At 36.7% G+C, this 25341-nt stretch overlaps 1 protein-coding gene across 1 annotated transcript in view; it reads left to right on the top strand.

The window, feature by feature from the left end:
- Positions 1-25341, top strand: part of POLN (DNA polymerase nu) — a 79905-nt gene that overhangs the window by 5847 nt on the left and 48717 nt on the right. The window contains exons 5-15 of the mRNA XM_026034060.1: positions 42-229; positions 1375-1487; positions 4724-4881; positions 7741-7809; positions 8970-9030; positions 9514-9578; positions 10376-10459; positions 10934-11023; positions 13153-13209; positions 13923-13976; positions 14249-14314. Coding sequence (XP_025889845.1) covers positions 42-229; positions 1375-1487; positions 4724-4881; positions 7741-7809; positions 8970-9030; positions 9514-9578; positions 10376-10459; positions 10934-11023; positions 13153-13209; positions 13923-13976; positions 14249-14314 — 1005 coding nt within the window. The remainder of the gene's footprint in view (positions 1-41; positions 230-1374; positions 1488-4723; positions 4882-7740; positions 7810-8969; positions 9031-9513; positions 9579-10375; positions 10460-10933; positions 11024-13152; positions 13210-13922; positions 13977-14248; positions 14315-25341) is intronic.

Below are 25341 nucleotides of genomic sequence, written 5' to 3'. Positions count from 1 at the left end.
AAATTTGTCTGAGGGAACACTATTATTATTGTACTTGACAGGTCTTAACCTCATCAGTAAAAGGAATTGTTGTCTTAGTGAAGAGGCAGACAAATTGCCTTTGCTCTCCCAGTAACTCTTCAACTGCCTATACTTGGGATGCTTCTAATCAAAATGATAAATTACTTTATTTAAAAATGGAATGTTCATCCGTTTGGAAACAAGAGGAGACTCACAAGAAGTATGTTGGGTGAGTGTGTGTAGGAAAAAATAAGGTTTTTTTTAGGTATGTTGTTAGCAACTATAATGTTGGGTCTGTTGTTTCTTACAGATTACACATTAGTCCAGGTTTAATCTCCCTGTGCTTGAAGTCCATGTTGGTTGCCTTAGCCCAGGCTTGACACATAACTAATAGCAGCTTAATTAAATAAATTATGTAGCATCAACAATTTATTTTTAAGATCTTTGACTTGCTTTCTAGCTGCCTAGCTTCTACTCTTCCAGCACAAGTCACTTCACTTATCTTTATTTCTCCAGTTGTAATACTGGAAATATAAAAAGTAATCTTTTAATTTGTTGCTAGTTTGATTATAGATTGTTAGGAATTAAGGTCGACATATTAGTACATCAAGTTCTGGTGAATAAAAGGAATTCAAGAATAAACAAGTTAATTTTATTAGGTTTTAGATTGGTGGAGATACGTAACATTGGACCTATGTAGTGTAAAATAAGATCATATGATCTGACAAATTTTGATCTGTCTAAAAGCTTGCTATTGTTTCATATTAACAAAGATAAATAATCTTGAAAGCTCTTTAAGTAACAATTGTTTTCTTATATTGCTCAAAATAGACCTACTCAAATATACCACACTCAGAGTTAGCACAGATTATACATATTTCTATTTCAAACAGCATGGTCAGAGAACTTGCAACATAAGATGAAGCATTCTGCACTTGAACAGCATGTTAATAGTAGATAATTGTGACAATTTAGGCTGTGCAGTAATTTTTAATTTGTGATTTTACTAACCTTGATTAACTTAATCAGAATCCTCTGTGAATCTGTTTGGGTACATTGAAATATTACAGGGATGCCAGTTGCTGCTTTGCGTTAAACTTGCCTTTAATTCTGAATGTCAAGTAAAGATTTATTTTCTTTATGACTGTATGATAAAGCACATCTGTGAATATGTTTCATTTAGAGCCAAATGAAGTTTCTAGCATTATTAAACTGAGAACTAAATATTAAGCTAAGGTATCCTGTTCTTCCAGGAATAAAGAAAAACCCTGTATTAACTGTTTAGTGGTACTGATTAAATGCATGAGTGAAATTAAATGTGTTCCCTACATAGTTACAAGACATAGTTCTTGTTATTTGATCTCTTTTACGCAGGCAAATATTATTTCAAATGCTGCATTGCAAAGTTCCAGTTATTTGCTTCAATGCAAAAGATTTCCTGAGGACGCTACTTGCAGTTTATGATAGTGAAATTAGCTGGAAACAAGGTAACTATTGGAACTAATTTATTATTGAATCCTATGCTGTCTTTGCTGGTAATGTTTCTGTTAAAATTACTAGATATAGAAGTAACTAGATTGAATAATATTTGGGAGATTGAGTAATATTTGGGAAAACAGACTTCTAGTAGCATGGAAAAGAAAGCTCCTTCTGGGAGGTGATATGTCAAGATGATGTATTTCTTCCAGGAGTAGGAATAAAATGGTGAATAACTAAGGACAACTTTGAGTGGAAAATGAAAGCTTTTGACGAAGTGCTGACTGCAGCTGAAAAGATCCAATTGCTTCATGTTTTGTGTTCCTAAGAAAACTCCCTCTGCTCAAGAGGAGACGCTAAAATAAAATCCAGAAAGGTTCACAGCTGTCAAAATTGGAAATTGTGTGACTGGGTCCTCAATTAGTTGATAGAAATAAATAAGACTCTTGTGTATGGTTTAAAAAAAAGTAAATTAAGATCTAAAAATAATGATTTTTTTTTGATCTGTGGGTGGACCTATAACATGACATTTTTTTGTCCCTTTAGAGGGCACTCTTTCTACGTGCTGTGTTCAGCATCTGAAAGGCATCATCAGAAAATGACAATAAACTTGCAGTTTATTTGAACTTGCTTAGGATCTGGTCCAAGGATCTGTAGAAAGGCTATTTAGCCCTGGGAAAGGGGGAAAATTGTGCACACAGTGAGAATGTTGTAATGGAACTGTTGTTGGAGAAGATTTCATGATAGGAAATAGTAGATCTGTGTTATCCTCTGAGTCACAGAATACTAATCTGAAGGAACAGCAAAGAATTCCTGTTTAATTTCTTTAAGCCTCAGAAGTTGTACACAAGTTTTTTCACTCACGTCTCTGCCATGGTAAGAAATAGTTTGTGTAACTTGTGTGTTCTAAAGATAAAATCCTGCCATTGCCAAGTGAAGCAAGCACTGAGATGTCATTATGAGCTTAAAGAGACGTAGGGTGATGCTCCTGAGAGTGGAACCCCTAGCTCTGTCACTAAGGGTGGTAGGTTGGTTTCCTGGTCATAGCTTGTCTGGTGCCACGAGAAGCCCTCACCTGCTGCTGAGAGCGCTCCGTTACAGGCAGCCTTCCTCTGTGTGGAACTTGTTGTTTTCACCTCTTCATTACTGAAGTTGTATCTTTTGTGCCAGTTATTTTTATTACAGAGAAGAGGGGAAGCTTCTGTGGTCTTGACTTTGTAAGGACACCTCGTGGCCACTTTCCATTTGCTGACCTCACATTTATTCTCTTTACTGTCTAAGTGACAATGTGATTCCAACTGTTGTCCTCCCAGTTAACACAGAAACAATAGAAGAGATGATCAGAGTTTTACAGAAACATTTCCAGTGTTTGATGATAACCTTCTTAGTCCCTATTGCCTGGATGGGTCTAATCCTGGTGTGATCTTACTGTGCTGCACTGGTACCTACTAAATCCTGCAGTGCTGAGTCATAGGCTTAAGTCTATTCCCTGGGTTACTCTCCAGAGAAAGTTGGCAGAGGTTTCTGTTCCCATATATTCTTGCTCTCTGAATCGAGCATCTCAGGACTTTGGCTAGTTCTCATTGCTACTATCCTTCCTGTCAGGGAAGAAGGGATAGATGAGCCAGGGATGTTTGATTTCTTTCGTCCTTTTTCACTAGAGCCTGTTTTGTGTGCTCATCATAAGCAAAGATGTGAAAAAAGGATTGTTAGGAGATCTCACCAAGGCTATTCTGTTGCAGTTTTCTTCCATGTAGCTGTGGTAAGATTCCCTTACTCTTATTAGGGAAGTCAGTGCTTATTTCATGAAGTCCTGAGCTTGTGAATGTCCAGTGTCGCCCTGCTTGAAGAGAGCGCTTTTCTGCAGCTTTTTAGACATTCTCCTACTCCATCTGCTGCCTGGAGCATTGCTCTGTTTGCCTCTTCACAATGCATCATCTGTGTTGCTGGCAAACCTGTCTGCTGCAGTTGTCAAAGACTGGTTTATTCTGTAGCGCTTCTTGCTGAAGGAGCAGTGGAAATCCTGTAGATCCAGGATTCCTTTTGGAGTGAATTCTGAGCTGCACAGACTTCCTCAGCTGTGTGATTCCAAGGCCAAGAGCGTCCTTCCGAATGACAGAGCCCCCTTAGTCCCTTGCTCTTAGGAGTGAGACGATTTCCGAGGCTGTTCCTTGGCATCTGCGAGCTTCTGAGATGAAGAGCTATTTCCACTGAAAGAAGGGGATAACAACCTACATCATCTATCCATGTGAGGCCCTGCACATGAAGCACCCTTCAGTTTTCTGAGGGCACTCCAGCAGAGCTTAAGCCGCTTGAGTGTCTCCCATCCTAACATCTGCTGAGCAGCCACATGGATTTCTTTTCAGCACCAATTGTACCGTTAGAGGAAAACAAGGCTAGTACAGCTCTTACTTGGGGTAGTTCTGCAGCTGTATCTTGCATTATGGACATTAAAACTTGCTTCTAGGTATCACTGAGTGATAAATGTACCCAAGAGGTGTCATTTAAGTAATAGTTAAAAATATTTAATGGTTACTTAAGAGGTTACTTATGCTTATACTTGGTTATATCTCAATTCTGACTAGTTTCTGTCACTTTCTTTGTGGTACTACCATGAATATGTGGCTGTTGTGGGTAAGAGGGAAATGAAATAGCACTAGGTTTGCACCATCTTGGGTAACTAGATGAATATGAGTGAAAGTGCACCATAAGGACAGAAGTTTCAGCAAGACTAAAGGTTCTCATTATGAGAACAGTGTTGTGCACCCAATATGTGAATTTATACATGCATTGCAGAACTCAAAAGTCTGATTACTGGGAAGTAAATCTACTGCCCCCACTATACCAATGTAATGGATGTTGACTCGGGTAACGTCAACAGCAAAACTGCTTCTGACATGCCCATAAGAAAAACTTCAGTTTGAGATTTGTCAGGGATAAGGAAGAGAGACTTGTACAAGCCACTTTTTTTTTTTTTTACAAAAATAAAAGTAAAAAAATGTAAAATTTACAAATTTTACAATTTTTCCCCCAAATTTTCTTTTTAGTGTTGAGCTTATTCCTATGCAGTCATGGTATAGATTGCAGCTGCCAGTTCAGTGTTCTAATGTTCTTGTAGCTTATGTGCTTGTCCCTTTATGACCTGTATCTGTAGGAAAGGTGGGCAAATCTTTGCAAATATTTGGTAATATTGGAAGTAATGGAAATATTTTGATTAAAACAAAAATAATATTTATATTTTTTGTAGTTGCTGACAGTGTCATCTTAGATCCAAGAATTGCAGCATGGCTGATAAACCCTAGTGACACAGTTCCCTCTTTTGAGTGTTTAATCCAGAAGTATTTTGAAAAGTCTTTTTCCATGAAAAAAGTAAATACAGACACAGGTTCTCTGAGAAATGCACTGGTAAGTAGTTTGTTTTAAACTCCTCTAGGTCTAATTTTATTTTCTTGCCCTACACTTGGAAAGGCTTCCAAGTGCTTTTTTGCTGACTCCTTGCTTATATATAAACTCCCAGTTTATATTTAACCAATATATTGCTCCTGGTGCCTATTTTTCACCATCAGAAACTGATAAGAGGGCATGCAGAGGTGTGCATGAGGCCAGAGGGTAGCACTGTGGTGCTGTGCAGAGGTTAGGAAAGAACTAGCCTGGTACGTGGACACACAGTGACCTTTTCTAGTCTATTCTGCTCACTATTCGCAGTTGACATCGTTTTCCTTCTGCTGGCTGGCTGACTGACTGGGTGGCTTTCCTTCTTTTTCTCCCTGCATGCCCTGCAGATACATTCATCATTTCATTTAATATCTCCTCTTTTCTGCATTTCAATCAGAGCCTCTTTTGCCAGTTTATCTCCCTTTTCCATTTTTTTCACTCTTACAAATTCCAGCCCAGGTTTTACTAGACTAGTATCACAGAATCACACAGAGTATCCATCCAATCCACTCCTCTCTGTAATCTGTTTCTTGTTTCTTCTTTTTTTTCCCCCCTCTATGAATTACACATGAGTTACTAGTTTTTCTTTACCCTTTAAATATTAGGATTTGAAAGAAATCTATTAACCAGAAGATTAGTTTGTTGTTTAGTGAAACTTTATTTTTGTAGCTCAAAGCAAACAACCAGCTGTACAAATAAGATGGTCTTGAATCAGTTAAGAGTAGAAAAGTTAAAAATAACGTTTAAAGATAACTCAGTGTAGAGTTTTATTATGAAAAATATTGCAGAGGTGTTTACAACAAGAAATTAAAGCTTTTATGTAGCAGAAAGACTAGAATAATACTTACCTGCTCAGAGTGAAGCAGATTCATTGCTGTGTAATAGTTTTCTGACTAAAAACATACTTACCCATAGAGAAATAGTTGCGTCTTCTTTTAACATGCAGTGGAGTTCAGGGCAATTGGCACACACTGCACTGCGCACCTTGGGGTATCATAATGGAACTGAGCAAGAAATGATCTTGGCAAATAATTAAGAACTAAACCATTTGAAGCCAGAGTCCAAAAGATCCATGAAGAGAAACTTGTAAGTAGTGACTAGCATGCATGCGCAGGTTTACATTTAAAAAAAAAAAAAAAAAGAGAAAAAAAAAAACACCCCACCATGACATTAATCTAGTGATGAGAAAAGGATAAAAAGGGCATTTTTTAAGGCAAGAGGGCGATTTCTGTGTGGCTGATATCAAGGAGAATGAGGTGGGGTGTATTTTAAAGCTAGTTACTTTCCCAATATCATAAGCACAATAGTAGAGGGATGCATGTATTGGCAAGCCTATTAAGGCAATTATGTATGATCTTTTTCTTTGAAATTTTAAAATTTTATTTTGCTAATGTTTTGTTACTTGAGGCACCGTACACACGTTATCAGTTTTGCTTCTAGAATGAATTTTGACTTCCTATAAGTACGAAGTGTCTCCCATTCTTCTGCTACCTAGACACTTCCCCTCTTTTCTTAAAAATTGATGTTGAATCAACATGACTAAGTTCCCATGCTGGTCAGAAATGCCTGCTGATGTAGCTGCAACATTTCATGATTTGCATAATTCCCATACATATTATAAATCATTATACATGATTTGTATAATAAATTACCATATATATTTTTAATTATAGGTATTTAATGAAGGAAGTAAGGCAGGAAGGAGGGAAGCTGGAGGACAAGTGGAGGCTTGTAGAGAAAAGAGACTTTTTGCAACTCTTAGCAGAAGAGTCTCAGCCTAATGCTCCATCAGCTCAAAGATAGGAATGGAAATAATAAAATAGACTTAGAACCACTACGATTCCTTTAAAACACAAATTGAATGAATGACAAACCCAGGTTATAAGTATACTTACAAAGTATATATAAGTTTAAGACAAACCCAGTATAAGTAAACCAAGTTTACTTATAAAATGGTCAAGGAACAGATTTTGTGGGGTTTTTTTTTTTTTTTTTTTCCCCTCCAATTTGGAAGTCTTCCATTGGAATTCATGGCCATGTGCTTTCCTGTCAATCAGTGTTTTCCATTCTTGACAGAAAGATGAAATTCATGTGGAAAGCAGATTTTAAGTTGAGCTCTAACTCTGCCTATGTTAATTTAATATAAACGATCTTGGAGTACCCATTTCAGCAAGTATGTAGTCAAATCTAGGTCAGTCTCCAGCATTTTTGCTATTGAGAGAGAGAATGAGTAATTTTAATCAGTTTGTCTTTTGAAGTGGTGAACGTTCTATTGGCTTCACTATTGAGTTCAGCTCTTAACAGATCCTCCATCTGATGTATATTAAGCTGATGTTGTCAAACAAAATAATAAGCCTGAGCACCCTACAGTTCTATTTTCTACAGATTTTTCCTAAACTGTCATGGACAGGGATCTGCAAATGCTACTGCCCTGTGCCTCACATAACTGTGTCTTTCATTCTCGGTTCTGGGCTTGCTGAAATAGTAGGAAAGCACATGAAAGGGGGCAATTCTGCCAGTAGAAATGAAACTGCAAACCAGATTTTCTGTATTTTAGAAGTAGTATTAGAATTCTTGCTCAGCGTCAAAGGTAGCATAGTGGTACCATTTCTCCATACTTGTGCAGAATGTAAATTATTGAACAGGTAAAATATTGAATGCTCGTGTCTGCATTTCTGCATGTGTCTGAATTGTGTTTATCACAACTCTAAAAATATTGCTAAAATGCTAAATGTAATAGGAGACAAATATGGAAAAATCTACAATTTAATCTCTTTTAGGTCAGATAGTGTTCTGAATTTGTTAATAATAGTCTTGATTTTTTTTCAGTATCAAAACATAGGTTTACATTTGGAGAAACTTTACAGTGTAATGATGGATCTTGCTCATGACTTACAGGTAAAATTTGAAAAGAAGAAATCCTGATAATTTCAGCAGTAGTAAGAGGAACTAGAAAACATTGGTGATGTGCCTCATTCAGATCAGAATCTGTACAAGTGAAATGGAAGGTTCAAACATTCCTGATTTACACTTCTGGTCAACATTAAAATGTTGTCTAATAAATCTACTTTTTACTAGAGGGAAGCATTTAGTCTTAGGATAATCTTTAGAATAGTTTTTCCTATGAACAGTTAATTTACACATTTATATGAATATTCTAAGAGCAAGAAATGTTTAGATTGAGACTATATTTTCATTTGGCATTTTGAAGATATATGGGATGATCTTCTATTTCCTATTTCTTAAAAAATCATGTAGCTGGTTTTTGTTACAGATAAGAGTATTATAATGTGTTTTTCTTGGGAGCAAAAACTTCAGTAGATTGTGTTAAGCATTACTACTCCTTTTTTTTTTCCCTGTAGTCATATGGCTGGAAGAGTATCAGAATGTAGAGTTATGTTCAGGTTCCAATGGATGGTACAGTATAAGATTCTAGTATTTTTCATTGAAATTGATACAGCAAGTGTAGGGCTGAGATTTACTGACAAGAGTATTAGTGTTCTAGGTACTAGTCTGTACATGTAAGTGGCCCAGCAGCGTGATGAGACAGTCTGCAAAGGAGGGCAACGGGGAAACACCAAGGACTCAGGAGCACAGATAGCCACCCTACAGGAGGAGTTTCTAGATGGATGTTGCTGCCCGATTGCTTCATTAGAGGAAAAAAAGATTTGCCTGCTCTTATAAAGAAACAGTGTACATTGCTCATTGTTTTCTTCCTAATGGCAATAAAACAGTGCATATTGAGTCATTGATTAACTGTTCATGTGAAAAAAGAAAAGACACAAGTGTAGGCACTATTATAATGGAGCTTACTCTGAAATTCAACAGTTTAGAAAAGAGATGCATATTTTTTTTTTACTATCCCTGTACTTCTCCCCACAAAATGATAAAATGGTCTGTATTTAGGTATCTTAGTTCATACTAAGCGATATTTCATTCCACAAGCAATCTTGTCATATAAAAATGAAATACTACTTGCTGGAAAAATAGGTTCACATACATACATTTTAAATGACATTCTTTGGTACTGATGATTGTGTTTCCGTCTTGCTTTACAGGTTCAAGGTTTGTGGAAATTATTTTGCACATTAGAGCTTCCACTGATCAAAATTCTGGCAGGTATGAAAGTTTGGTTCCAAATATGATTCTTTACCATTTTCACACAACCTACTTACCATATTTTAATAGAATGTTATAACTTGGAATACAAAATGTTGCCTTTCCTTCGGAAACCTGTGTGAGTTCCAGAGTTTCCATTTTACAGACTAAAAGGCATGTAAGATCAAAAGCATGAACTGTAAATGCCCAAACTTAGGGAAAAAAATGCTTATTTAAATGTATTTAAATCTTTTGCCACAAGTCCCGCTAAAAGTCAAGCTATTTACATACTTTGTCTTGCACTTTACAGACATCATTCATGCTTTATTTAGAGCATTTAACTGGACACAGCCAAGTTGATCAGGGTCTCAAGCAAGTCAGTGTCAAATGGAAAATAGAATCTTAAGTTTTTCTTTCTTATTGTAGTGCTTAGTTCATTGTATAACAATACACTTTTTTTTAAAGAGGTATATAATTGTTCTCAATACGTATTTGTATTTACAGTGATGGAGACACACAAAATACATGTGAACAAACAAGAACTGAAAAAAACATCAGAAATTTTGGGGGTAAATTTTACTGGTCTTTTTTCTTGGAGATTTTTTTTCTGATTGGATATGGAGAATAACTGCATTAAAAAGAGAAATCTTTTCTGTTTTGTCATGTTTTCCAACTCAAGTTTTGGGTTTCTTAGATTTTTATATACAAACATAGGTAACAAAGTCTGCATATTAGGATAATTCTGTTTTATCTGTAGAAGTTAGAGGCACATTTACCTCATTGGCCTTGCCCCATACAAAGAATGCTTTCCAAATCCTTGCTTCTTTTAGTTTAGATGTGTTGTAGAATAGAAATCCTACTGAATATTTTACAGTTACTAGTAACCATCTTTCTGAGAAGAGATAGCTATTTCTATATATGTATGTTTTGCCTATAAAACACTCTAAGTTATGTATTCTTATAGTTCTAAGTTTGTTGTTTCCTGGTCAATTAAAATACATACAAGAGAACACAATTTTGCAACATAACAAGAATATGCTTTTTTGAAGTCTAAATAAATAATCTTAGTGGTCTGGCAGGCTTACCAGAAGTTTGCCAGAATAATTTGCATAGCTGTGCTTCTGACAGACCTTCATCATCCATCAAAAATCTAAATTATTTTCCTTGAAATTTTGGTACTTCCTACTGCAGTAAATCCTCTTCTCAGATTGTGGTGAAACATGGCTTGAAGAGTACATGAGCAATCCACTGAAACAAATATTGATAGCCCAAACTGATTATGCATTTAGGAAGTACCAATTTGTAGCTAGAACTTCAATATACTTATTAACCTAGGAGCAGAATAACTCCAATTAATTATTTCTAGTTGCGACTGAAAGAACTTGAGCAGGAAGCCCATCAAGTGGCTGGAGAGCAGTTCCTTGTGACGAGCAGTGCTCAGCTTAGAGAGGTAATGCCTACACTATTAAGATTAGGCAATTTTAATACAGAAGAATTATAAAGCATATAAAGTTGTTGTTACAACTTCAGCAATCTTTTTACATAAAAATTATTGTCTTTTGTTTGTAATGGAGGATACAACATTTTTGTCATAAATTTGACAATGTTGGCTAATCTGTGTTGAAATCGCTTGCAAGAAAAATGATTTTGGCAAATACACTAATTTTACAAATAATGAAATAATTTGATCTTTTAAATTCTATATATTTATTTCTCTATTTGTTTCAGCTCTGTTTTCAGAGTTATAGGTTAGATGTGATTGGAAGGGACCTCTGGAGATCGTATGATCTATTCACCCTGCTAAAGCATGATTAGCTAGATTCTCCTGGAAATCTGTTTTCTGAAACTTAAGTTCAAACATATTCCATTCTGCTTTCAGGATTGGAAACACTGAAACTTTTCTTTTATATTTTTCCTAATACAGGTATTATTTGAAAAATTAAAACTGCATACATTGTGTGAGAAAATTCCCAAAACTGAGATACAACAAGTTGAATCCACTTCAGAAGCTGTGGTGAGACTGGGAGCGGTTTTTAAACTTTATGCCTAATTCGGAAGCTGTTCTGTGTAATGGTTTTGGTTTGTTTTTGTATTGCACTTATCAAACTTATTTAACTTGGGCCGTCAATGAAGGGGAGGGAGTTTGTCTATCTTAGCATATATTGAGAATGGTAAGAGAAGAATTCTGCTGCCCTTGACATTTATTAGGCTTAATATACAAGGACAGCTTTTATACTATGTACAGATTTGTCAGAAATAAAGGGGGAAAAAAAGAGGTTTTCAGAGTTCTCAGAAATCAGTTCTTAGAATTTTGAAACACATTGCAATGACTTTACAGGTAGGTCTATTCTAATACCAAGTTTTGTCTTTCCTATAGACAGATTCTCTTAAATCAGTTTTAGAACTGGCAATCTATAATTTGAATTGGGAATCGTCACATTCTTTGTATAGTCCATTTTACTTTTCCTGTGCCTGGATTTTCCTCATTTTTGTTTTCTCTGTGGAGATGATTACCTTCATTAGGAGAGGTTATATTTGGTGTGAGATCTGCATGTATGTCGTGGAATCTTGTTTCCCTAGAACGTAGGTGACCAAACAGTCTTAGCATTTTGATATGCCTGCACAAAAGATCAAATGCATCTTCAAATCCAGTGCATTATTTATTACTTCTGGGAAGCTTTTCCAGCTCTGTTGTCGTTGCAGCAGATCATTTTCAGCAATGCAGTCGTTCAGCGTGTGCTCACCCACAAGTGCAAGAGCCTGGCCAGAAACACTTGTCTGAAAATTATGAAGTCAAGATCAGATTGCAGACATACTGATAACTTTGAGAGGCATAGGTAGATTCCCCTTTCTTTTGTTAAAATAATAGTAAAATTCCTTCATACTGGAGGAGACCTCTGGGTACCTGAATCAATTTCTATGATTTGATGTAGTAATTGGATTAGTCCAGCTTGGGGATTAAATTTAAAATAATAAACTCAGAGCACAAAACAAACACGTTTTGGAAAGGTAAAAATGTAGTATTTGCTTCTTATGTATGAAGTGGAAATTCAGTTTTCAGGTCAACTAGTGTCCCTGAGACAATATCAACAGTATAACGATATGAATCACACCACATTCAAGGAGAAGGAGGTGCTAGAGATCAAATCTTGTAATACTGGATAGCAGCAAGTGGGCCTTGCGACATGGGAAGGATTTCTGAAATAGAATGAATGTCTTCTTTTTCTGGGAACATAGAACTTGTTGCAGTAGATCAAAGTAAGGTTTTTACTTAGTCCGGTTCTCTGTTTCCAATGATTGCCAAGGCTGGTTTAATTAAAAAACAGTAAATTGAAACCTTAATTAATATGTTGTCTCTCTCTCGTAGTGATAAAGAAATCTGTCCTTTTAAATCTCTTTTGGTAAAGTCATGTCTGTTTTGCACCCTGATCTACTGTAGTTCCGGGTATCTTTGTTGTATTATTATGCATCCAATCTGTCTTTGAAAGATTTAATTGTTTTTCTTAGTAATATTTTATTACAATTTATAAGCACGTTAAACAGAAATATACATAATTTTATTGATTTTGATCTTACAATTTCAACTTTTTCTTGAAAGTCTCCCAGACCTTCCATTATAGGACAGAATAAAATAACCCATTTCTTTGCTTTTTTTTATGTACTTTTATTATGTTCCCTTGTATGTAGATGCTGTTCAGCAGCAAAAGAAAGAAAGGAAGAAAAAAAAAAGAAAAATAAAAGATAGAAAGAAAGACAGAAAATAGAGGGAAAAAAAAGAAAAAAGACAACAACCACAATCCCTCACAACCCCCTGTGTTTTCAATATCCTTGTGGAAACTTGTGGAAAAGTTTTTTTTTTTTTTTATCTCTATGTACCTTTTGATCCCTCTCTGAGAAATTGGAAGGGAAGGACACTCTTCAGTCCTCCAGTCCTCCTCTCTAGAATATTATTTAGTCAATTCATTTTGGAGAGAGAATTTCTTCCTCAAAAAAAGGATTCTGCATTTTATTTACTGACTGAGGCATTTTCATTTAAATATTAAAAAAACCCCATAAACTGTGATCTAGAGATTAAATTTAAATAGTTAAATAATACCAGTTAACAGAAAAGTATAAGAGTAATTCAAGTTTGTTATTTTGCAGTTAAATAAGTTGCAAGATCTTCATCCATTGCCAAAGATAATTTTAGAATACCGCCAGGTGAGATGTATTTTTTACATATCGCAGTTGTGCTGGATCAAAACTAAGCAAGAAATAACATATTTGTAACTAAGTGAAAAAATATTGGCTAGGGTGTTATTTGAATTCATTTAAATATTTATTAAATTTATTAAATATTTTTAAGTTATAGGTATTCTGAAGGGTTTCTAAATTTAAAATTTATTTTTCTGTTTTGTGCTATATTAACTGTAGCTAATAAAACACTTTTGCAAAAGCATTTGGAAAGGTTTGCTGTTAAATTTGTCTAGTGCTATAAAACCCTCTAAAAAAAAGTTGAGCTCTAAAGTAATATAATGAATAAAGTAAGGACATGACTCGTTAGGTTGTTTTCTCAGGTGACAGAACTTCCTGAAAATTCAAACCAATCTATTTAGTATGCTCTTTTACTTAATAAACATTAATTAGGCTTTCAGGAGATGTATTTCCAAGATAAAGGCAAAAAGTGAAGGTTTGGGGTGCCTTTTATGTCATTCATTGGCAATATAAATTCTGATTCGTTTGTTGATTCATTTGCATAGATCTGGCTTTGAGATACAACTCGACAGCTGACTTGAATCTAATATTTTCAAAATAGAGCTTTTTGTATGCTTTTTTTTTAAGAAAAGAAGTATTTAAAGAGTATCTTTATTTTGAAAATGTTTTATATTTATGGATAAGAATTTGCCTTTTTATTTCATGTTTATGTGATCTAGGTTCATAAGATAAAATCAACCTATGTGGACGGCCTACTAACATGCATGAAAAAGGTAAAAATGCAACTCATAGCCTGTTAAATGTGATATTTCAAAGAGGTCCTAAAATGATATGAAATAATAGCAACATTTACAGTTTAAGATGTTTTGTATAAAAATGATAAAACATTTCTTGTTGGCATTGCAGTTTGCTGCAAAATCACGGCAAATGTTTGCAGTTACTCATTACTAATATTTGCATTAATTAAACTTTAGAGAAACGTATCCCTATTACATGTATGAGTACTTTTTTTTTCTTTTTGACTTTTACTTTATTTGCTTTAAAGGGATTTATTTCCTCTACGTGGAATCAGACAGGAACCGCGACTGGCAGACTTTCAGCCAAACATCCGGTGAGCCTTTTATGACTTTAAAAATAATGTTATTTATATAAAGTATTGCCATGCTTTTAACTTATGAGATGTTCTGTTCCAATTTTCTTCTAACAATTGCAACATTTTATGTAAATGGAAGACTGAATAAGTGTATTAAACTGGTGTTTCATTCCAGAACAGTTAATTTTATGAATATTTTCTTTCTCCTGATCAGAACTTACTATTCTTTACCAGAAGTTTACCTAAAGTGGGAGGATATGACTATAAGCCATACAAATTCCAAATCTTTGCAGAATATATAGATAAATACGTGTGTGTGTGTGTGTGTGTGTAACAATTCCTAATGCATGCAAACTCTTCCCTGTAAAAGATGGGCAGGCCTTGGAAACAGCCAAGAGGATTCCAGAAAAAAATAGGAGGAAATAGGAGGAACAGGAGCAAGTCAAAAGGTGATTTCTTCTAGACTTCAGCTTCATGCTGTGTAGCAGGCCAGGGCTGTTGCTTTAGTAACCCACCAGCTGCCTGTGGGGCTGTGATATTAGGCTTTGTGTTTCCTTCTATGGCTTTGGCTGTACTGCTCTTTGTGGCTGGAAGAGCTTTTATTTGAGTTTCTGGACAGCTAGAAACTTTGGGTTTTACCGGTGTGGCCTTTGAAGTACATGGGTGAATGTATTTTATTGTGACATTTTGCTTGGAATTTGAGTGTGCTGCTCTTTGTAGGCCTGGTGAAGCACTTTGCATTTCAGCTGCATTTTGGAGCCAAAGCTGCCCAGATGAGTGGGCAGTGCCCTGGTACCAGGGCAGGGCTGCAGATGGACCCCTGCACTCGTGTCCCAGGGTGCTGGAGGGGCCAGAACTGGGCTCATGAAGCTGGTGGGAGCTGGAGAGGCTGCTCTCCTGCTAACTTGCGTCCAAAAGCACAGTCAGCTCTTGTCCATGCTCATCCGTTGGTACAGGTGCAAGATCATGGTTACCTGCAGCACTGTTTAGGAGTTAGATACTAAAACTACCTCTTCATTTGTGGTAACACACTCTGGGAGCCCCTGAGGCTCCTTGCAAGTCGTCAATGATGAGTTGTCCTGACACTCTCTTTTTCCACAGTACTGGTGACTTAACTTCTCTCTTACTTGCCTTGGCAGCCCAGGATTCTCTTATGTCTTCTTGCCTCCGTGGTGTGTATTTGTGCACCATTTGTCATCAGAATTTTAGAGGAAGTGCTCATGCTTCATGCTGAGTAAAAAACAGTCTGTGATTCTGAGTAAGCCATGGCACTGAGGAATATTATTGCTGCTCCCACTTATGCACCCAGACTGGGGAAGTGACAGCAGGGAACACAAAAGCAGATCATGAAGGTCACAGCTTGCTAAATGTTTTGATCTCATGTACAGATCTTGCAGGTCAGAGCTGAATAGACAGCAATCCTGGGGGTCACAGACACTGCGAGGTGACTTTTGGCCTGACATGCTATGAATGGCATGGGCTCTACTTTCCTGAAAGGTTGTTTTTCTCCAAAATAATGCTGCTGCAGTCAGTTGCCTAATGCTGAATTTTTATAAACACTGGCATGGCACACGTTTTTGTGTGAAATGTTTACTGAACTTTTACCATCTGTTTCAGAGCAGGGCTAATTTATTGACATATAAGACATAACCGCTGTGCCCAGACACTGCACTTAGTGATGAGGGGATTGGCAGATTCTCCCCCAAATCATAAACGTTGTAAGTATTTCTACAGTCACCACAATGATATGTCAAATTTGAGCTGAGAGTCTGCTTAGGTAGTTTAACAGTGTTTTAAAATTCCTTAGAGTGATTGAAGCAAACCATATATAAACTAGATCAGATAAAATGAGAATAGAATCCCTTTTTCTTGTTCGCTGCACTGGTAGTGGGTGATGGGATTGCAAGGAAAGGTTTCTATTTTTGATTTTTTTTAAAATTGTTTTCATAAACATCATAGATTGAACTATCCTTAAATAGAGTCCAGGAAGGATTTAGCTTTACAGGCTTTAGGGGAAATGACCAGACATAGACAGCAGAGCAAAACTTCTCTTTCATTCTATCATCTCCTTCCTGCCAATTCTGTAATCTGATGTATGGTGTATATTTTTGATATTAAGCAGGGTACTTTCAAGCTTCTTCATATTAATTTTTATGACTTTTGTGTTCAGGAACTTAGAGGTGTGGGGTTTTTTTTGTAGAATTTTACTGATTTTTTTCCTCTTAAACATCGGCTTTGGTTTAAATGCATCCTTTTTTTTCTTCTGATTTCGTATTCTGCACTATGAATGCTCTACATAATTAAAGTGTTTTTCACCAATAACAAGAAATGCTATATAATAATATAGTACACCATTAAACAGGACACATTTGCCATTGTAATTTCCTGCCCTAGCATTGTGTCTGTTTGCTTCTGTAGGAGAATAGGCATATGTGAAACTTAAAAATAAATATAAATACTTCAATTCTTCAGTCAAATTACTTAATAACGTAACCATATTCTAGTTATTTTTCCCTTCTATTTTGAATTACCTGTGACTATAAGGAAAGGCTAATTGAGTTCCTTATTTGAATATTTTTAATTATTATTTGTATGAATATATTAGTCTTCCCTACATTTGCATGGTCCTTTATTGTATCGCTTGTCAAGAACTATCATATTAATATCATATATCCATAAAAATTTGATTTCTATTTTCCAAGCCTACTGTAAAATATCACCCTACAGCTTCTCGCCTTTTAAAGCAAATGTTAAGCCATGACACAGGTGGTGAGGCATAAAGTCAATTAAGATAAAGCCTTTTCTAGAATGAGAAGAGTCCTATCCTAGATGTAAAGATTGCATATATCTGTGTGGTATAATTCGGTTTAAGACGTAAACTTCTGTACTATGGTCGGATATTCTGTATTTCGTTTCTTCCCCATAGGCTTCTGCAGCAGAGAGAACTGAAATACAACTGATGAGTTTACTCTTCTGCACTTAGGAAGATGTTCCTATCATTAAACTAGAAAGGATAGGTGGATAGGCTTCAAGGGCATTTTCTTCTTTTTAGTGACAAAAAGGCACGCTAATGATAAGCAAACTGGCTTACCTCTTCAAGACAGATCAAGAATCAAAGCATTTCTATTTGTTGGTAGGAAGGAAAACTGTTTTTACCAGCTTGTCCGAAAAGGCTGAGAAATAAAATAATATATCAACCAGAAAAACAGATTAGCCATTACTTTGATTTGGAAAGCAGGGATCTTGTTAGAGAAGCTACCTAGAGTATAGTTGAATATTCATGTGCTGAAAGTGAAACCAGGAGAAGCCTGAAATGTTGAATACACCTCAGACTCTCCAGCAGATCCAGGTGTCTTCTGGCATTGTATCCATGGTAGAGATTTGTGTGCTTATGCATTAGAAAATGCGTGCTACTATCTGTATTTGGAATAATGAATTACCAACTCCTTTCAATTCCAACAGAAGAGACAAATCTCTGGAAGTAGAGGCCGTCCTGTATAACTGCCACCAAAAATGAGCCTGTTCAGGCAATTAATTTATAATCAGTATATGAAGAAGTCTCTTTTCTCACTGTAGATGTGTTAGTTTCCTTCTGGACTGTTCTTTGGTGCAAATTGACTAATTCCTTCCAAGATAAAACATGGATCATGGTTCTGGGCTAGTTTATGCTGTGATCTGTGCTGGTATGAACGAGGGGCTGCCTCTCTGCTTCCCTCAGCCCAACCTCCTTTGTGCTGCAGTCCCAGCAGGTTTCACATCCTCAGCTCCCCCACACACATGCACTGCATCTCCTTCCTCACTGCCCCAGCTTTTCGGTGTGTGATATAGTGAAATTTAATTTAAATATGAAAGAATGAGCATGTTGGCAAGACTATTAGCTACACATTTATATAGTGTCAACCTTGCAGTAGGTTTGTATAGCATGTTCATATAACGTGCTTCTGAATCTTACGGTGAGTGTAGTATTTCCAATGCATAGGCTGCATTTTCTAGAATAGAGCTTACAGTCTGGCTTTGTAAATCTTGGAGTGTCATCTGAGCTGTAGTTCTGTAGTGATAAGGGGAGTTCAATCATGTAGATAACATCTCTTCTATTTAGGATTATGTATAATTATGTTTTGGGTGGTATTTAAAGAAGGGTAATGTGAACTCAGTATGAATTGGCTTCTATACATAAATCAACATAAAAATGCTTGCATAATGCAGCAAAGATAGGGAGTCTATCATTAGTTCTTCTATAAGCTAAAAATCATCACAGAAATGTAAAGAGCATTTAAAACTAACAGCTCAAAAAAGAAGGCTTCCGTGCAAGTCAGGGTAATACGAACTGGAGTATTTTTAGTGCATTATGAAATATTCACTGTGGAGGCTGAATTCCTCCCTCACTCTCCTTTAGTTTCTAGCAAAAAGCTCCTCAGAGAAGCTTAGACTTCTAGAAAATGGAGAAAAAAAAGTTCCTGTGAAGATTTCCTGTGCTAGCAAGATGATGACACTGTATACTGCCATTTGTTCCATTCAAATTTTTAGATACAACATTTCAATACACTATACGCAAAATAAATTACCAGCACTTGAGCACCTATCATTCTTGAATGGCTCTTTTTAAGGTAAATAGATATGTGCTGATTCATGTTGTCCTTGGAAGGCTTCTGCCAGCGATGCAGTTAGATCTGCAGGTAGAAGCCAAAACTGTGTACTGATCACTGTCCAGAAATCCATGATGGAGTATAGCTTGTATTACTGCATTTCATTTTCTCTAACCTGAATATAACTCAAGCAAGAAACAAAAATAGAAGCTGCTTTGGTCAACAGGAGCGATACTTAGCCTGTGAACAGTGTGCAGACAGTGCATCTTCAGCAACGTGCAGGAAATTACCTCTCAGCTTTGTATTAAAGCCTCTTTCTTACGGATGTAGCCTGTGGGTACTTCTTGTGAGTTGACTATGTTATTAGAAGTTCTGTTTACAGATTATTTTTTCATATGAAGCATTCTGGGTGATACTCCCAGAAATTCACTATTTTAAGCACTGATATTTCCTGCACTGATAAACAATTCAAAAAAAGAGTCAGACACACAAATAATGTTATCTCACACACTCTCAGAAGTGAGATGTTTTATCTTGTTCTTGTAGCTGTCAAATTTGGATTTTTTTTTTGAAAGGACTATGATAGTTTGCAACGAGGGAAAGTAATAAAATGAACCCTTCAACAACAAAAATAAACGAAGCAGACTTCTACAGGAGAGAGAGCTGGAATTCCTTTGGAATTTGTTACAATCCTAAGCCTAAAACTAGTGTGTTCAGATATTAACTGAAGTGAATATTGCAGAAAGGAGGTATAAGGAAATAGTAAGCCAATTCTGATGCTGCTTTGAAGACTGAAATCCCCGACGTTTTGGTACCTCTCTTCGGATGCCAAGACACAAAGGTTTCATCCTTGCTAATAGATGCTGCAGAGCCAAGGACCAGACTGAAGCCCTGTCTTGTTACTGTGCGTGGTAGGTACCTGTCAGCACCCTCGCTGCCGTGGGGCTGTGCACAGTCCCTGCCAAATGCTCCAAGACAGCATCTGGACCCGATTCAAATGATAGAATGTGGCAGGAGCCTTTCCAAAAAGACAATATGGACAAAATGAAATATTTATCAGAATAGATGTGAAGCAGGCTGTGATATATGTCCTAGGGGCTGGAGACCAAAATCTGCGTTTTGCAAATTTTTTTAAACTGCATATTTTTTTAAGCAGCTTGCATGTTAGCGACTAGAATTTCTGTTTTTCCACACAAGGCTCAACCCACACATTGTTGAACCCCTTGCAGTGCCTTCAACACCAAGTGTTGGTGCTTTCTAGGACCAGCATGTGGCATTCCACTTCAGGCCTCTGCCCTTACTTCAGCTGGAATCACTGCCTTTGAAGATAGGAGGCGAGACCTCCTCTAACCCTTGCTTTACGTTGTCTTCAGGAAAATCTTCTGAGTTGGATCTTCTAAGTTTGAAATACTATTTGACACTTCTTGCTGGTAAGAGTGAGACATTGATTATGGTTCCCTTTAATTCCTTCAATCAGCCTCCTGTTCAGAGGCTTTTGTAGCCCTTAAGAGGAATTTTCTGCTTGCGTATGCTCAGTAAATTCCTTAGGATGTGGAATAATCTTGTTTGGGATGCTGAATTTCACCCTTATACAAAGCACCCTTATATTACATCTTTCTTTAGAAAATAAATTCTTCCTGTCTGGAAACTTGTCATCTTCCATATGTTTAAAGGTCCAATATTTGTACTTTTTGGCAATATTATCTTGAAACTGCTTGCTTTGAAGTTAGAGTGTATATTTGATGTACAACTAAGGCAATATTTACTGGCTTTAATAGGTAATCAAAGGGTTGTTACTCTATGCCTTAGCACTGTTTTTCACCAAAACCAAGTCATATCTTTCTGGAGTACGTTCTACATCTCTGAGTTTAAGGGTCTTTTATATTAATATATACTAATTTAACTGAGCTTGTGTTCTGAGTATCCTTGTCTGTTAGGAGAATATGCACTATTGCTTGCTGTGCAAGTTACTTGTCACAGTGTAACCAAGCCTCTGGGCTCAACCTGTTGTCTGTCAGCATTTGTCCTAAAACTTGTCAAACCACACAAAAAAATCTTATATTGAAAACAGTTCATCTAGTCTTTCTCCTAGGTGACCCTGTGCTGCACGTGCAGGCAGGTTGAACTAGATGATCTCCAAAGGTCCCTTCCAACCTGAAGGATTCCATGATTCTTCATGTTACACATTGCTGTTATTACCTGAGGTCACTGACAACCTCTGCTTTTGGAAGAATATAGCAAAAGGGGATTAGTCATAGTTAAATACAGTATTTGTTTTTTCATGACACCTATCTACAGAAAAAAAGTATTTTTAATCATTCTTTGTATTAATAATAATAATATTATGGACAAGCTCCGTAAGCTTGTTAAAAGTTGGTGGGTTGAGTCCCATGCTTGACTGGCAAGTCTAAAACCCTTATAATTCTGTGCTTGGGAGAAAGAGCGTGATAGACCCCAAGTCATTACTTCTGAATCCTCTGCAGTTGCTGAAAAGCTTTATCTATTACCAAAAATTCAGGAATATTTACCAACATGATTCTGTTGTTCTGATGTATGAGTCGGGAAAATAAATGTCTTTAATCTTTAAGTAGCCACTAGGTGGCAATTGCACACAAGTTAAGCAGTGCCTGGGACTGTAGGTACGAAACTCTGGTATTGCTATGGTGACCTTGTCCCTTTTCATATAATCCCTGTTGAGCTATATGTTGTAGTTTACAAAAAAAAAAAAAAAAAACCTTCAAACTGTCTTGAAATTATTTCTCACGTAGAAACCTTAATACAAAATAACTGTTTATTCCTTTGTGGTTAATAGATCCCACTATGGACAAAAATTGAAAATGTGGCTTTCCAGAAGATAAATCATCAACTTTTTTTTTTTTTTTTCTGTGTAAATTTCTTATCTTGCATCAACTTTAGAGATGCCAGTTAAACTGAATGCATTAGAGTTGAGGGTGCCCTCAAGCCTCAAAAGTCTCATTGTTCTTGGCTGCAAGAATACTGTTCTGAGCAACATGCACTTTTCCTCGTGATTCCTCCATTAGCTTTGGCCTTTAACAAAGGAGCAAGCAGAGTGTTGAAGATTAAGGAAGTAGCTCCCTGAGCCTCTGCTTACATTTCTTCTCCAAGTAATTAACTGAGCTGTGAGAGCACAATTGATTCCCACAGGGTTCCCAATAGGTGCAGTCCCACTTAGAGCAAGAAAAGACAATTCCCAAAGCAGTGAGAAATTTTAAAGAAAGGGGGGAAAAGGCCTGCAAGAATAGAAAGAAATAACTTTGGGAATATGGAATATAAAGCTCACAGGAGTCACCACCAATCTACAGTCGTTGTAACAAATAGTGGTCCAGGAGCAATACAGTGTTAAGCATCAAATAGTTGCCATGAATTAAAAAAATACATTTTTGAGTTTCATTTTGTATAACAACTTTTTTTGTTCAAAGAGGACAGTTGTACCCTAATTCTTTTAAACTTCCTGGGGAACGTGATACTAAGAGCAACTCCAATCTTTTTTTCTTTAATGCTTCAGGTTTTTTTTGGTAGAAAGGTAGAGTACATAAAGTTAAAAAAACAAAGAATTTTGCTACTGTGATTTTTCTTCAAACAGGAAAGAAAGTCTGGGTTTTCCTTAAGTATTAGAGGAAAAAAAAACAATTTCCGAAGCAACCTGCATTAGAGAAACTGAATCTGACAAGATCACAAACCCAATAAATATTCCTTCATATAAGAAATGCGATTAGAGTTTGCTTTCTACGGATACGGGTAGCCTCAGTAAAACAATATTGTTGACACTAATGTCTGATATTTTGCTGGAGAATTTGGCATCATGCTGCACTGGACTAGCTGCTGCATCAGCAAGGCTGTGGGTTACAGCTCTACCAAAGACAGCCAACAGTGAAGGGAAAAGGCTCCTGCTCAGTCATCTCCTTGGGTAGTTTTCAGCTTCCCTGATGAGAACACATTCACACTGTGTACGTTTATGAATGGATATATTTACTGCAGTGAATACACTTCATCTCTGTGCCTATTTTTGAATAAAGATTCTAAAATAGGCTCTGGATCAATGCAGAAATTCAGCAGAATCAAATGGCCATTGAATAGCCTGTAGTAATCTCTGTGCAGTCGTGTTTTTGCAGTAAATTATTGCTTTTCTTTTGTTTCGTCTCGGAAATTTGTAGGTCTTCAGGCAGTCAGGTATATTCTGTATATCTTCAGAAATTTTGCAGATCCAGCAGTCAGTAGATTAATAAAAGCCATTTTCTGGTCAAAAGAGAATATAGGTATGAGAATATAGGTATGTGTGCATGGTGTATATTGTCTTTGTGAGCATATATAGGTATCTTTATCTAGGGAGGTACCAGGGGAGTAACCAGAGGTGTGGGTTAATTTCATTGATACATATCAACTGAAAGGGAGCTTTAACAACGAATATATTAACAACAACTATAATTTGACACAGAGTAAGAAGTAATTAAAATGTACCACCAGCCTCTATGATGATGAGATGCTTCATCTTACTGTCTTCAAAAGTAATATGTGTGGTACATATTCATACACTGTAATCCTCTGAAAGAATCACAAGGATACAAACCAACATGTAAAGAAATAAAAGTTATATTGATAAAATACATTTCAAATGTAGTTGTAGAATCTGGGAGACCAAAAGATTGAACAGAGAGTTCAGCTGATTGTAAATACGTTCATCAAACTGTGAGCTCTGTGTTGTTTGTTGAACTTGCTATGTCTTGCTTTCTGTGATGGCTCTGCTTTCCTTTGGTGCTACTTTGTGCATTAGAGCATCCTATTTGCAAGAGCTGGCGTCTTGTGAGAAAGCTGTGTTGAGGCTTTAACAGAGACGTTAAGAGTCTATCAGCTTTGTTTTAATTAGACTTTCAGTGAATGGTATAAACAAAACTATACAATGGTAACAATGATTGCTTGCATGTAAGAATTTGATTTTACTTGATCCCTGCTTCTATACTGCATTTTTTTCCCTCCTTTTCAGGTGAGATTTTAAGTAATTTTGCCTTGAAGGGCTTTTTTTCTAATGCTTTGCAGTCTGACTGTTTCTCACCTTTTCCTTTTTTTGTCTTAAAAGCGTTTGCCTCAGAGCTTGCATTCTAAGACATGATGTGCCAACTGATAATTTCTGCAAAAATATTTATATCAGTCTTTAATCTTTGATATATTATAATATTATGCAAGAAGCATGCTTCATATAAAAGCCTTGTTTGGAACTGAAACCAAAGTCTTTCTGGGGCTTTCCTCATCTCATTCCATTGAGTGCTTCGATTGTAGCCCAGTCAGATTATGTGAAGAACAGGAAAGACATGTTGGTACTAGAATAAATAAATCATTTATAGCAATGTCATATAAAACAATCTTAGGAACACAGAATAGCTGAGGTTGGAAGAGACCTCTAGTTATCATCTCGTCCAAGCTGCCTGCTGAAAGCTGGGTGTGCTAGTGCAGATGGAGACTTGAGAGCCTCTTTGGGCAGCTTGTGAGCAACCTTACCGTGAGCAACCACCCTCACAGTAAGAAGGTGTTTTCTTATGTTTAAATGTAATTTCTCATATTTCAATTTGTGCCATTTGCTTCTTGTCCTTTTGCTGAACACCACTGAGAAGAGTCTCAGTCTTCTTTGTGCCCTCTCATTTATATCTATTGATAAAATCTCCCCAAACCTTCTCTTCTTGGAACTAAACAATCTGTCCTCTCCCAGCTTCTGCTTGTAGGTCATGCTGAAGCCCTTAATCATCTTCACAGCCCTTTGCTGGACTTACTCAAGTAATCTACATCTCTACAGTACAAGGGAGCCCAGAACTGGACATGATCTCCAGAGGTGGTTTCACTAGTGCTGAGCACAGAGGAAGCACTTCCTAAAGTAACCCAGGATGTTGTTAGCCTTCCTCGGTGCAAGGGCGCATTTCTGGCTCTTGTTCAACTTGATGTCCACCAAGATCCCCAGGTCCTTTTCTGCAAAGCTGTGTGATGATTGATCTCCACTGGTGGGTGGGGATATTCCTGTGGAGATGCAGGGCTTTACACTTCCCTTTGAACTTCAGGGCATTTGTGTTTGACCAGTCTGTTGAGGTCTTGCAGGAATGGCAGCAGAACCATCTGGTCTGTCAGCCGCTCTTCCTATTTCTCTACCATCTACAAACTTGCTCAGGGGCTCAGAATTAAGGTCATTAGCAGAGATGTTAACGATATTGGCGAGGTATTGCTCCCTGGTGTACTTCACTAGTGACTGGCCTACAGCTGGACTTAAAGATCCCCTAGAGTGTGCTGCAGTTTCCCGCAATCCTTCGAGGCTGGTAGTTTAGTCAGTTTTCAGTCCACTTTGCTGACCACTTCTGTAGTGTGTGCTTCATCAGCTTTTCTAGGAGAATGTTACCAGAAATGGATTTGAAAGCCTTGTTGAAGCCAAGATAAACAACATATGCTGCTCTTCCCTTA

This window comes from Nothoprocta perdicaria, unplaced genomic scaffold (genome assembly GCF_003342845.1).
Source record: "Nothoprocta perdicaria isolate Ctin4 unplaced genomic scaffold, notPer1 scaffold_14, whole genome shotgun sequence".
Taxonomy (NCBI): Eukaryota; Metazoa; Chordata; class Aves; order Tinamiformes; family Tinamidae; genus Nothoprocta; species Nothoprocta perdicaria.
This window is presented reverse-complemented; position numbering and strand designations above follow the sequence as displayed.